Source organism: Sapajus apella, unplaced genomic scaffold (assembly GCF_009761245.1).
Source record: "Sapajus apella isolate SASKATOON/1434 unplaced genomic scaffold, GSC_monkey_1.0 scaffold26, whole genome shotgun sequence".
NCBI lineage: Eukaryota > Metazoa > Chordata > Mammalia > Primates > Cebidae > Sapajus > Sapajus apella.
Genome location: NW_022436966.1, coordinates 2,306,413 through 2,320,565, shown reverse-complemented (window position 1 = coordinate 2,320,565; position 14,153 = coordinate 2,306,413). Strand labels below are relative to the sequence as shown.

General features: G+C 35.9%; 1 protein-coding gene across 10 annotated transcripts in view; it reads left to right on the top strand.

Annotated features, from left to right (window-relative positions):
- The window catches only part of ZNF638 (zinc finger protein 638), a 153,491-nt gene that overhangs the window by 79,835 nt on the left and 59,503 nt on the right, over window positions 1-14,153 (top strand). For all 10 annotated transcript variants that reach the window (XM_032291782.1, XM_032291781.1, XM_032291780.1 and 7 more), the window contains exons 4-8: window positions 4,586-4,624; window positions 5,374-5,678; window positions 6,857-7,134; window positions 9,502-9,648; window positions 11,002-11,124. In XM_032291782.1, coding sequence (XP_032147673.1) covers window positions 4,586-4,624; window positions 5,374-5,678; window positions 6,857-7,134; window positions 9,502-9,648; window positions 11,002-11,124 — 892 coding nt within the window. The remainder of the gene's footprint in view (window positions 1-4,585; window positions 4,625-5,373; window positions 5,679-6,856; window positions 7,135-9,501; window positions 9,649-11,001; window positions 11,125-14,153) is intronic.

Below are 14,153 nucleotides of genomic sequence, written 5' to 3'. Positions count from 1 at the left end.
TCCACTTTTTCCTATTGTGAGACTTAAGGGTTCTTTAGTTACACAGGTAACTGTGGTTTGAAATTTAAAACAACAGTGTATCTTTCATAATTCTCCAGGCTGTGTCTCCTAACCAGGTCTCATGATGCCTTCATAGTTTCTTCACCTTCTGCACATTATTCTTCACCTGACCTCACTCTGATTATAGTGGCAGATCCAGGGCCTCCTTCTTCCCTTGTCTCTGCTGGGCCAGTCAGGACTCTTTCCTATTGGTACCATTTTTCTAACAGCATGTGCTCATTTTGTGTTCCTGAGTCACATTTTGGGAGGTAATTCTCACAGTATTTCAGACTTTTTCATAATTATTATACCTGTTATGGCAGCCTGTGATCAGTGACCTTTGATTTTGACTTGCTGAAGGCTCATTATAGTATTTTTTAGCAATGAAGTATTTTTAATTAATTTATGTATCATTTTAAAAACATACTATTGTATACTTAATAGACTGGTATAGTCTAAACATAACTTCTGTTTGCACTAGGAAACCAAAAAACTTACATGACTTGCTTAGTGTGATGTTCTAGAACTCAATCTACATATTTCCAAGATATCCCTGTGTATTGATATGTGAGAGGGGATTTACTAGGGGAATTGGCTTATACAGTTATGGAGGCTGAGAAGTCCCACAATATTCTGTCTGCATGTTGAAGACCCTTGGTTTCTGGTAGTGTGGCTCAGTCTAAATTCAAAAACTTCCAAACCAAGGAAGCTGATAGCATAATTCTCAGTCTGAGACAGAAAGCCCTAGAAACCCAGGAGCCTGCTGATGCAAGTCATATAGACCAAAGGCCCAAGAACTTGGAGTTCTGATGTCCAAGGGCAAAGAGTAGAAGGGCATCTCGCTCTGAGGGAAGGAGGGGTGGAGAGAGGGAATTCCACCTTCTTCCGTCTATCTGTGCCATCTGGGCTCCCAGCCTATGCTATGGCATGATGCTCGCACACATTAAGGGCAGATTTTCCTTACTCAGCTCACTGACTCACAAACCAATCTTCACTGGAAACACCCTCACAGCCACGCCAAGAAACAATGCCTCACCAGTCATTAAGCATCCCTCAATCTAGTCGACACCTGAAATTAACCATCACATTCAGGTTGTATGCTCTTGAATAATTGCTTCATTACTTTCTCTCCACTGTAAAATAATTTAATAAGTAAGATTTGGCTAGGTGCTTGGGATCTGCATTCTTTATGCTTTTAAGCTGCGTTAATGTGGATATACCTTATTTCTACTCATTCCTCCATTGATACATATTTAGATAGTTACTGTGTTTCTTATGGCTTATTCTCTCTGGCTTTATTGGATCTTTCTGGATTATGACATGAGTAGTTGAGGAAAGATAAAGTGAATCAGAATTTTACTATTAAAAATAGGTAATTATACTATGCTTATTGTTTGCTGGGCATTCTGAGTACTTTACATAATTGATTTAGTCTTCAGAAACACCTACGAAGTGTTAAGTATAAGGATTATTCCTGATTTTATCAGTGAGAGAGCTGAGGCACAGAGACAGTTTTTCTATCATCATGTAGCAAATAGTTAATCAGAACTAGTTTAACCTATGGACCTTTATTTACCATCCCTTCTACTTTTTTATGGCTTAAAATTTTTTCAGAATAAATATTCAAGGGAAAAAGGAAGAAAAATGTATATTCTTCATCTGTATTCATCAGTTGTTAATATTTGCTTTATTATATCTTCATACATTTTGTTTCTGAACTATTTGAAAATAAATTGCAGACATTATGACACATCATTTCTAAATGCTTCTATCTTCTAAGAGTAAGGACATTGTTCTGCATAACCTGATACAACACGTTTAAATAGATTAATAATTCCACAATGCCTTATAACATATAAACAGAATTCATATTTTCCCATTTGTTTCCAGAATGCCTTAAATAACTCTTCTTGTCTGCCCCATCCATACCCCCCATCTAGTATTCAGTTAAGATTTATGTATTATGGTCTCTTTTAATCTAGAATAGCCTACTCTTTGTTTTGTTTTTTGTTTTGTCATCTTTTTTTTGTTGTTGTTCAAGGAGGGTGTTTTTACAGTGTTGACTTTTTCCCTGAAATGCCCAGGAAACTTGTCTTGTTGAATGTCCCACTTTTTATAGTTTCCTATTTGTTTCCTTAGCATTAAATTCACTGAGAACATTTTTGTTGCAAATACTTCATAGGTGATGTGTGTATTTATTGCATCACATTGGGACAAAGATAACATCAGTTACCAGGTCCTTACTCTTAAAAATTATGTTATACCACCTATATTAGGAGCGTTACTGCTTCTGAAGCACATTTTTGACTAGTTGGGCAGTATAGAGGTGTTTCCAAATTCTGCTTGCAGAATATATTTATGCTTTATCTTTCTGCCCTGAGCAGCAGAGATGAGAACATGTGTTACCTCGTGAACAGGCTAAACTGATGAAGCTGAACCTAGTGAAAATCAACAATATTATTACTAACTCTCTCAGCTCACTGCAACCTCCACCTCCTGGGTTCAAGTGATTCTCTCACCTCGGCCTCCTGAATAGCTAGGACCACTGGCAAGTGCCACCACGCTTGGCTAATTTTTTTGTATTTTGGTAGAGACAGGGTTGCCAAAGCTGGTCTCAAACTCCTGAACTCAAGTGTGATCTGCCTACCTCAGCCTCCCAAGTGTTGGGATTGCAGGCATGAGCCATCGTGCCCAACCATAATTAGTAACTCTTGAATAATAATCTTCAAACTTTGTGAACCATAAACTAGAGAGCTCTGGAAATTTAATAACTTTCATGTGTTGTTAATCACTGTCATTTCCAGCATATACATGTGAGAAAGCTAAGGCTTACACAAACTACGTAACTGGCCTTAAGTTTAATAGCCATTAAATGACAGCACCTACGGTGAAACCCAGTTTTGTTTGATTATAAAGGATTTACTTTGAATCACTATAAGACTAGGAATTTATCTTTCTGGATGGTACAGGGCAATGAAAGTTTTTAAAAGTGTAGAAATAGATGGAACACAATCCATATATTGGGAATTGTTGACACTAGGTGATGGGTATGTTGGATTAAAGTTAGCTTTTTTGTCTTCATAGCTTGTCCTCTCATAATTAAAAAGTCCTCTAGACAGGATGTCTATTCTCAAAGTATGAAGAATGAGGCAGAAGCTTTCTCAGATGTCTCCTGGGGGTTTTGTACCTATGTCCCATTGGTTAGAACCTATCACTGGCTATCTTCTAGAGATAGTGGGAAAGCAGATATTTAGCTTTTTTTAGTCGTTGTAATAAAGACAAACAAGGGAAAAGGGAATTGAGAATTGCTGTGGGGTTAGCTCATTAACAATGTCTGAGGCAAATAGCAATCAAGACAAACTATTTTACTAAATTTTGACCTAGCTTTATTTTCCTACTAGGTGATTTGTAAGAAGTTTGCTGCCTCCATTTCCTTACCTGGCTTTCGTCTTGCTACTGAAATTGTATTCTTAAATGTAGTGATTTATTTATTTAATACAATCAACTTGTCCAAATGCCTGTCAGAGTTCAGATTTTTTAGAAGTTGAGAGTGAAGACACAGCCTTTTTCTTAGGCTTCTGTGATATTGCTGTTTCTCCTACTGGTTTTTCTTTCTGTGATTACTCCTTAATCTTTTTTTTCTTTGTCTGCTTTACAGTTGTTGATGTGCATTAAGATTCTATCTCGGCTCTCTTTTTTTCTATAAACTCCATCTTGTATTAGTCTCACTCTTAGGGCTGTAATTGTGGCTTCTACATGCCTGATTTCTAAATATCTCAGCTCTTACCTTTTTTTCTAATTCCAGATATTCCTTTACACTTATTCTGAGAACATTCCTGTTATCCTGTCTTATAAATGTTCATTAACTTCCCATTGTTTTTTCCTTTGTGTAACATCGTTACCTGATTTCAAGGCTCTTCATAATTTGTCTCTACCTGAGACAACAGACAACCTGTCCAAGTTTCCCCCTTTATAATTCCTTTTTATCATTTCTATGCTGCAGCTAGACAGTTCCTGGAACAAAACACCTATGTTTTGCCTCCAATCTTAGTTTATGTATTGCCACTGCATGAAATCTAACCTGATCCATGCCTATTAATAGATCTTTTTAAGGGCTACTTGAAAAGCCACATTTTCTATGAATTCTCTCCTGATTCCTCTTACGGGATATATCTCTGTGAGGACCAATTGGCATAAGTTAAGGGGCACCATTCATGTTGTATTCTGTGAGTTGCCACATAGAATATGATAAGAGTGGTGTTTTCTAGAGTTCTGTAAAGTAGATGAATTGTCTTCTCTTTTTTAACCCTTAACCTAAGCTTTTATCTTGTATCTCTAACATGTTTGTGTATGTACTGGCCATTTTACTTAAATAAGTGTTTAGGCCTTAAAGTATGGGGAATGTGTTTCCCTGATACACCCATTAGCATAATACTTTGATTATTTATTGAATTAAATACTTAAAATATTTTATTTCCAGTAAAGATTAATTGAGCCTTATAGTCTTATTTTAGCTCTTAGTTAATATTGTTTATTTTCAAAATAGGTATCCTGATTGGAATCCTGAGATCCTTCCATCAAGAAGGTAATTTTTAAAAATAGTAATATTATGAAAACTTAATTATCTTTTAAAAGTGAACACTTAATTTTAAGAAAGTGATTCTTTTGGGTTCTATTTTTGCAATTTAAACAGTAGGCAAATGCAAAAACCTCTATGAATCTTTCTTATTCCAGCTTAAATGTGATACAGCCCCTCCCCGAACTACTTTCTTTAATCTTTTCTGAAAATATTTTATTCTGACATTATTATTTTATGTTTATGACATCTTCTGTTGTAAATGCCTTGAATGCTAGGAGTGGTGTTATTAAGTTCTGTATCCCCTAGGGGATCCTACTCAATTTATGGGTGTATGCACACATACAGAAATCAAATCATATTTATAGATGGCATAATCTTTCAGGAAAAAATTATTTAATACATCTGTTTATGTAAATCATTTCCTAAATTCTTTACACAATTTAATACTTTAAAAGTATAATTGGATATAATATTGGTACAGGAAAAACTAGAGAAATTCATTGTCATATTCATCTGTAAACTAGAAAACAGACATCCCAGCAGTTTGGAGGGCCGATAAACTGCTCTGATTGTTTCTTACTCACCTGTAAGGCTGAATCACATCATAACAAACAGATTTTTGTTTTAAGTACATATCTTTTATCAGAGTTTGGTATTGTTAACAGTCTCTTTTTAAGTAAGTACTTCTGTCATTTAGTATCATTTAAATTTACATTAAATTGCTAATCACTAACTTTTTTTCCCCCTGCTTACAGAAATGAGGGTAATAGAAAAGAAAATGAAACTCCACGAAGACGTTCTCATTCCCCCAGTCCTAGGCGTTCTAGAAGATCAAGCTCAAGTCACAGAATCCGTCGATCTCGAAGCCCAATGCGTTACATGTATAGACCAAGAAGTCGAAGTCCAAGAATTTGCCATCGTTTCATTTCTAGATACAGATCCAGATCCAGATCCAGATCCCGTTCACCATATCGAATTAAAAATCCATTTAGGGGTAGTCCAAAATGCTTTCGATCAGCTAGCCCCGAAAGGATATCCAGGAGATCAGTGAGATCATCAGGTACACTGATGGCCATGAAATAATGTACTTATTTTGACTAAATTTTTAAATGTCTTTTTTTTTAGGATTTTGAGAAATGTTCCATTTTATTAAATTTTAGAATTGCTAAATGAAATCTGACCCACATCCCACAGAGTTACTCCCTCTAGTCACTTGGCAAAAAAATGTGTGTGAATATATGTGTCTACCAACATCGTGTTTAAAAACCAAGGATGGTAGAAACATCTTAGTTTACTTTGATAATTGATTATAGAATTCCATGGATTAATTTAAAATGTTTTTGAAATTATTATTTTTAACCTGTGACTTAATGCTGATTTAATGACCCTTTCAGAAATAGCACGTGCACACACACACACACACACACACACACACACACACACACCCTCTTTCTACAATGAAAGAAATCATAGTTAATATCTGAGGTCCTTTGACACTCCCACTGCTTCACCTCACTGGTCTGAAAAATAAAAAAGTAATACTTTTAACAGGTCTTACTGTATCTAGTATATTCTAAAATGCTGAATTCAAATGAAAATACTTTTAATTACATAAGCAATGACCGAGTGGGGTCCCCAAGATGTTTTAAGAGTTCTGTGAGGTCTTCTTTTTTCTAGTTACATATTTGCATGAGGCTGGATTTTCTTTATCCAGAAGCAGATAGAAGAATTTAGATTTTTTCTTTTAAGCACAACATTAAAATGTTTGGAAGAAGGTACAATAGTGCTACTCATTTCACTAATTTTGTTTTGGGAATTATGGATGGTTTTTATAGAAAGATTTACATTAATATGGGAGTTTACTTTTTTGCCATTACTTTCAGTGGTAAAAACTGCAATTACTTGTGCAACAACCTAATATATGAATTAATAAATATTTTTAAATTTTATATTTCTAATATGGTAAATATCAATAAATATAACACATCTTTGGAGTCTTCAGTAAGTGTAAAGCAACTTGAAACCAAAACTTTGAGGATCACTGGTATAAGGGAAGCTTACTGAATAAAGGAACTTCTTCATGTAAAAGCCTTCTGAGTGAATAAAGACTAGATTTTTTTCATCTATGTGCTCCCTGTTTAGCTTGAGAATAGCTCTATATTTTTAAAATTATGTCATGAGATGGCTCCTACTTTAATTTTTTTTCAATTGAAATTGTTTTTTTTGTCTTTTCACTAGATAGGAAAAAGGCATTAGAAGATGTAGTACAACAACCTGGGCATGGGACAGAATTTAATAAACAGAAGCATCTTGAAGCTATTGATAAGGGACATTCACCAGCACAAAAGCCTAAAACTGGCAGTGGAACAAAACCATCAGTTAAATCTACAAGTACTTCAAAGAGCGATTCAAATCTAGGAGGACATTCTGTTCGTTGTAAATCAAAGAATCTTGAAGATGATACTTCGCCAGAATGTAAACCAGTGTCTGATAAAGCTGTTTCTCTCCAGCGAAAGGTAATTGTTTAATTAGTAATTATTTTTGGAGATACAGAGTGTAGTGGTGCAAACATGGCTGGCTCACTGTAGCCTCTATCTCCTGGGCTCAAGTGATCCTCCTACCTCTACTTCCGGAGTAGCTGGCACAACAGGCGTGGTGGCAGCACAGCCACCATGCTCGGGTAAGTTTTTATTTTTTTGTAGAGATGGGATCTTGCCGTGTTGCTCAGGCTGGGGTCAGGCAATCAATCTTTCCATGTCAGCCTCCTTAAGTGCATGAGCCACTATGCCTGGCTTTGTAAATCTTTGTTAGTGCAAGTATTCATACATTTGCTATGACAAACAGAATAAAAAGTTGTTGCCTGGCATGGTAGCTCATGCCTGAATCCCAGCACTTTGGGACACCAAGTGGGGTGGATCACTTGAGCTTAAGAGTTTGAGACCAGCCAGAGCAAATGGTGAAACCCCCTCTCTCCAAAAATAACAGAATATCAAAATGAGCTGGGCATGGTGGCAGGCACCTATAGTCCCAGGCCATGGGAGGCTCATATAGGAGGATCACTTGAACCCACCTGGGAGGCAGAGGTTACAGTGAGCTGAGATCACACTACTACACTCCAAGCTGGGCTATAGAGAGAGACCCTATCTCAAGAAAAACGAAGTTGTCTTAACTTTTTAATTCCGTATTTCCAGTAACTTTGAAATCATGAATTGTTAAATGATTTCAGTATGGAGTATTTCACTGGTTTTTCTTATGAATATAGTAAAAGTCCAAAGTTCAAAATCTTGTAGCTTAGGAATGCCAGTGGTTTGTATTTGATGTGTCAAAAGAGAACATTTTGATGGTTTGGCATTTTTGGCTGGCCTCAAAAGATTATTATGATAAGTTTTGCTCTCTGATTGGGAAACTAAATAATCACCAGCAGCGTTACTGAGCTTTTGTAATGTTTTTTTGTAAGGTGTAAGAGTGAGCCTCTCCTGAGAATTGATCATTATTCATCTCTTCTATACTTTTTGTGGTACAGTTCAGAAGTCAAATACTCTGTTGTACAGTGTAAAATGTAGTTTTTTGTACTGATTTATTGGTGTATTTTGATTGTAATGCATTGGTTACAATGCTGAGGTATTGTTATATATGTTTATTAAATCACTATTAAATAATATATTAAAACATCAAGAGACTGTCTTCAGAGAAAATCCTAATAGGCCCAATTATCAAATTTTTTGTATATTTTAATATCAATTAGTTTTCAGGTAATTAGGTATGGTATACATTGCTCTCCTCAGTATCTAAATACATTAAAGACTTTCAGCATCTGCTGTTCCCTGCCCCAAAGAACTTACATTTAGAAAGATAAACTTAAAATAATCAACCAGTAAGTACAGAATTTTGAAGCGCATTGGGAAGAAATTTTTGAATATAGGGGACAATTCTGAAGAGGCTGAATTAGTCTTATAAGATTATTAATATATATAAAGTTCTTTTCATTTTGTTTCAAGACTTGTAGTTTGGTGGCAGTGGAACTTTTTTAAAAGTTTTCTTATTTAGTAAAAAAGAAAAATTTTTTTTTTTTGAGAGATGGGGTCTCGCTCTGTCACCCAGGCTGAATTGCAGTGGCGCAGTCATAATTCACTGCAGCCTCAAATTTCTGAGCTCAAGTATCCTCGTGCCTCAGGCTCCCAGGTAACTAAGTGTACAGGTATACACCACCACACCCACCTGGGTGTTTAAAATTTTTTTTTTTTTAAATAGAGATAGGGTCTTAGTATGTTGCCCATCCTGGTCTTGAACTCCTGGCCTCAGGCAATATTTCTGTCTTGGTCTCCCAAAGCACTGGGATACAGGTATGAGCCACCATGTCTGGCTCTAATTTTTAACATAGGTGGTAAAGTTGGTACTATAGTGTATTCAAATGGTATGCATTATATATGAATTTTTAAAAACATAACCGTCTAGAGATCATTTTCAATTATTAGAAGAGAGGGTGAGCAAGTGAAGTGATTTCAGCTTCACTTGTTGGTGGGCCATGTAGTTTCTTAGAAAACTTTTCTCTAATGGCCTTGGACCATTCCATAGATCTTCTTTGCTATAAGATGCTGTAAACAGAAAAGAGCACCTATAAACCATTTCTGGGTTTAAAAATATAAATAGTATTTCTTACCACTTTGCTTTTGCATTTAAAATCAAGTGTTAAAATTGTAAAATCATGATTTTAAAAATTGGCTAAATAGGGGTGGTGAAGGAAAAAGAAAAATGGGTAAAATATTTGGAAAAGACCCTTTAATGTACTAATATTAGTTGTAGAAGAAATTATATAGAAAATTATTACTGTACATTGTAGCTTAATTTGGTTTATTTTAAATTTTCTTTCACTCCAAAAATAGCTTCGGAAAGAACAATCATTGCATTGTGGTTCGGTTCTTCTTATATCTGAATTACCAGAGGATGGTTGTACTGAAGAAGATGTTAGAAAATTATTTCAACCATTTGGGAAAGTGAATGATGTCTTGATTGTTCCATATAGAAAGGAGGTGAGCCGTTTAGTCTGTGGTAAAAATTCATACCAAGTAATTGCTTTAATGATTCTATTAACTGCTGTTGGGTCTCTTAGCTGCTTGTACTGCATGTATATTTGTTCTTTGAGATTTATAGAAATGTTTGGATGTGAATGAACAAGGCCCCAAAATAATATTTTATATCCTTTAATACAAGGGTTTGCCCACTTTTTCTGCAAAGGGCCAGATAAATATTTTTGGTTTTATGAGCCAGCTATAGGATCTCAACTGCTGTGCTCTGCCATTCTAGTACAAAAACAACTATAAGTAGTATATAAATGAGCAAGCATGGTGTGTTCAAAAAAACTATTTACAAAAATAAGTAGTGTGCCATAGTTTGCCAGTCATTGCTTTAGAACACCAGTAAGTTTATACTAAAACAAATTATTTGCTTGTATGGTAAGTATTGTCTGTGGGTTATATTCCTATAACTCACGTGATGAAAGTTAAGAACTGTGAACAATCTTTAAGCACAATATAAAATAGTGAGTTAAGGCCGGGTGAGTTGGCTCATGCCTGTAACCCCAACACTTTGGGAGGCAGAGGCAGGTAGATCACCCTGAGGCCAGGAGTTTGAGACCAACCTGGCCAGCATGGTGAAACCCCGTCTTTACTAAAAATATAAAAATTAGCTGGGCATAGTGGCGGGCACCTGTAATCCCAGCTACTTGGGAGATTGAGGCAGGAGAATCTCTTGAACCCTGGAGGTGGATGTTGCAGTGACCCACGATTGCGCCACTGCACTTCAGCATGGACAACAGAGTAAAATTGTCTCAAAAAAAAAAAAAAAAAAAAATTGTGAGGTAGGGCCAGGTGTGGTGGCTCAAGCCTATAATCCCAGTACTTTGCGAGGCCAAGGCTGGAGGATTGATTGAGCTGCCTGGGCAGCATAGCAAGACCCAGTCTCAATTTTTTAAAAAAATTAAGAAAAAATTTTTAAGTTGTGAGTCAGGACAGGGAACATAGTGTTGTCTTTGTTGCAAGAAGCCTTTAAAATGTCAGCCCTACCACAAAGCTGGACCATATCTTCCCTTCCCTCCTATTGTTCACTGATGTCTTCTCATTTCCTCTTGTTCCATGAGCCTGCCTGGATTTTTTTTTTTAATCTTGGTAGTGGTATAGAAATTCTGTAAGGTTAAATGTCCATTTCATGTGTGAAACATCCTTAATCAAATTACACTTGAGCAAAATAAAAAGACAGGCAAGAACAACCATGACTTGAGGTAATTGAATGGTTTGATGTTACAAAATAAAGAATTAGTCCATTTTAAAATGCAGGAACTTGTAAAGGTAGGTTTGTGACAAATGATGGAATAAATTTCATTTTAGGCTTACCTAGAAATGGAATTTAAAGAGGCAATTACTGCAATTATGAAGCACATTGAAACAACACCTCTTATGATAAAAGGAAAAAATGTGAAAATATGTGTTCCAGGAAAGAAAAAAGCACAGGTAAACTGGATTTAGGTCTTAAATGTTTTATCACTGTTGTTTAGCTTAACTTTTTTGCTTAAGTATGGTGTACATACAGAAATACGCATAGAAACATAAATATTAACTCAACAGGTTATATGTGCATTATTTCAGGTATGTTGAAATTAAAACTTCTTATACTTATATAGTGGTATATACAGTATTAAATAACAACAGACTAGGAGAAAATACTTATATAGCACAAAAATAGCAAACATCTGTGAATCCGGTACCTAGGTCACAAAACAGAACATTGACAGTGTCCTGGAAGTCCCTTGCTTATATCTTCCCAATTCTTACACCCTCCCTTCTTCTCACAGGTAACCAGTAACTTGATTTCTGATGCCATAATTGAGTTTTGCCTGTTTTCAACTTTATATAAACAGAATCACAGAGTGTACATTCTTTGGGCTTTTACTTCCTTAGAAGTATCAACTTTTATAACTTTAATCTTTCTAGATCATTTCTATGCTTCAATTTATATGTCCATAGATAATATCTATAGAATTAAATTATCCTTTAAGAATGAGATTTGTGTTAAGTAAAAAGTTGTATATATATCTCACCTGTGAGTGAGTGAGAGTGTGTGTGTGTGTGTGTGTGTGTGTGTGTCTGTTTCCTTTAATAGGGTGTTGACAACATATTTGTATCTTAAAAATGTTCTTGTTTTTAATTTTTGTGGGTACATAGTAGGAATATACATTATATTTAGATACAGGCATGCAGTATGTAATAATCACATTATGGAAAATGGGATATATATCCTCTCAACCATTCTTTGTGTATCAAACAATCCAATTATACTCTTTTAATTGCTTAAAAATGTACCATTAAAGTATTTTTTACTATAGTCACCCTGTTGTGCTTGCTAATACTAGGTCTTAATGATCGTGTTTTTTTGGGGGTCTACCCATTAATTATCCCCTCCTACCCCCTGCCTCCTACTACCCTCTATTACCTCCTACCTCCTACTATTTTGGGTATATAGATAGCCTTCCCAGCCTCATAACCATCCTTCTACCTTCTATGTCCATAAGTTCAGTTGGTTTAGATCCCACAAATTTGTGGGATTTTTTTAGATCCCAGAAATAGTGGGAACATGTTACCTTTGTCTTTCTGTGCCTGTCTTATTTCACTTAACATAATGACTTCCAGTTCTATCTATGTTATTTTAAATAACTGAATCTCATTCTATTTTAGGGCTGAATAGCACTGCATTGTGTATATGTACCACATTTTCTTGATTCATCTGTTAATGGACACTTAGGTTGCTTCCAAATATCTTAGCTAATGGGAACGCTGCATCAAGAAACATGGGAGTGCAGATATCTCTTTGATATACAGATTTCTTTTCTTTTGGGTATATACCCAGTAGTGGGATTGCTGGATTGTATGGTATATCCTATTTTTAGTTTTTTTAGGAGCCTCCAAACTGCTCTCCATAGTGGTTGTACTAATTTACATTCCCACCAACTATGTACTTAGAGTTCCTTTTTTTCTCCACATCCTGGCCAGCATTTGTTTTTGCCTATCTTTTGGATAAAAGCCATTTTAGCTAGGGTAAGATGATATCTCATTGTAGTTTTGATTTGCGTTTCTCTGATGATCGGTGTTTAATGTGCCCTTTTGTCATTTGTGTGTTGTCTTTTGAGAAATGTTTTTCAGATCTTTTGCCCATTTTTTAAAAATCGGATTATTAGATTTTTTTTCCCTGTAGAGGCTTGAGTTCCTTATATATTCTGGTTATTAGTCCCTTGTCAGATGGATAGTTTGCAAATGTTTTCTCTCATTTTGTGGGTTGTCTGTGTTGTTTGCTTTGCTCTGCAGAAGCTTTTAACTTGATGTGGTCCCATTTGTCCATTTTTGTGCAGCATTTGCCTATGCTTGTGGAGTCTTACAGAAGAAATTTTTGCCCAGACTGTTGTTCTGAAGAATTCCTCCAGTATTTTTGTAGTAGTTTCATAGTTTGAGATCTTAGGTAAAAGTCTGTAATCTATTTTTATTTGATTTTTGTATATGGTGAGAGAGAGGGTTCCAGGTTCATTCATACATATGGATATCCAGTTTTCCCAGGTGGCACCTCCCTTGGTCCACTGGCTCTAATCCCAGCCCCAGCCATAAGGGTTGCCTAGAAGTTGCACTCCTTGTGTCCTAGACTGTCTTGCAGGTTTACCTAAGACGTTGGAGCGCTTTAGCCCATGGTGGTGAAACTTGCCAAGAAATTCAGGTTCTTATTGCTGGGATTGGTGATTCCTTTTTGGCAAGGTCTAGTCCAAAGGCTACTTCAGTGCATGGGTGCTGGCTGAGCCCGACATGGCTTTGCTGTCTGCTGTGACAGCAGCACTGAGTTCAGTGTAAAGTCCCCCAGTTACTGCACTGTCCCTTCCCAAAGTACACAGACTCTGTCAATGTTGTGGGGCCAGATGCGGGAGGTATGCTATCAGGGATTCAAGGCTGTCTCTCCTACCCTCTTCAATACTTCTTTCAGTGATAACGGTTAAAACCAGGTAGTGTGATTGCTCACCTGATATTTGGTGGTTGTGATGATGCCTTTGTCTGTGTGTAAATAGTTAAAATTTGGTGTTCCTGCTGGGGTTGGGATAAACACTGTATGCTTCTACCATTTTGCTCCACTCAGCTATGTATTGTATTAATTTAATTTTTCTACTTGCTGTGGAATGCCCACTTTATAGGGGTTCTATAGCACACATTTCTCAATAATTTGATTTGGTAGTCTAAGCCTGTTAATATATTTAGATTTTCCTCATTCTTTTTAACTTCTTTATGGTATTTCTCTGAGTATACTACAGATATTTTACCAATTCCTAACTGATTGATATTTGGGTTATTTCTAGAAATAGAACTTTAGTTAACACCTTTTATACCTTCACAGGCCATCTTTTGACATTTATGATAATGTTTTTTAAGGTGATACCTACTCAATGGAATTGTAGGTTTATAGAATGCGTAGTAATGGATAATGCAAGTTTGCTCACTAAATAACTAAT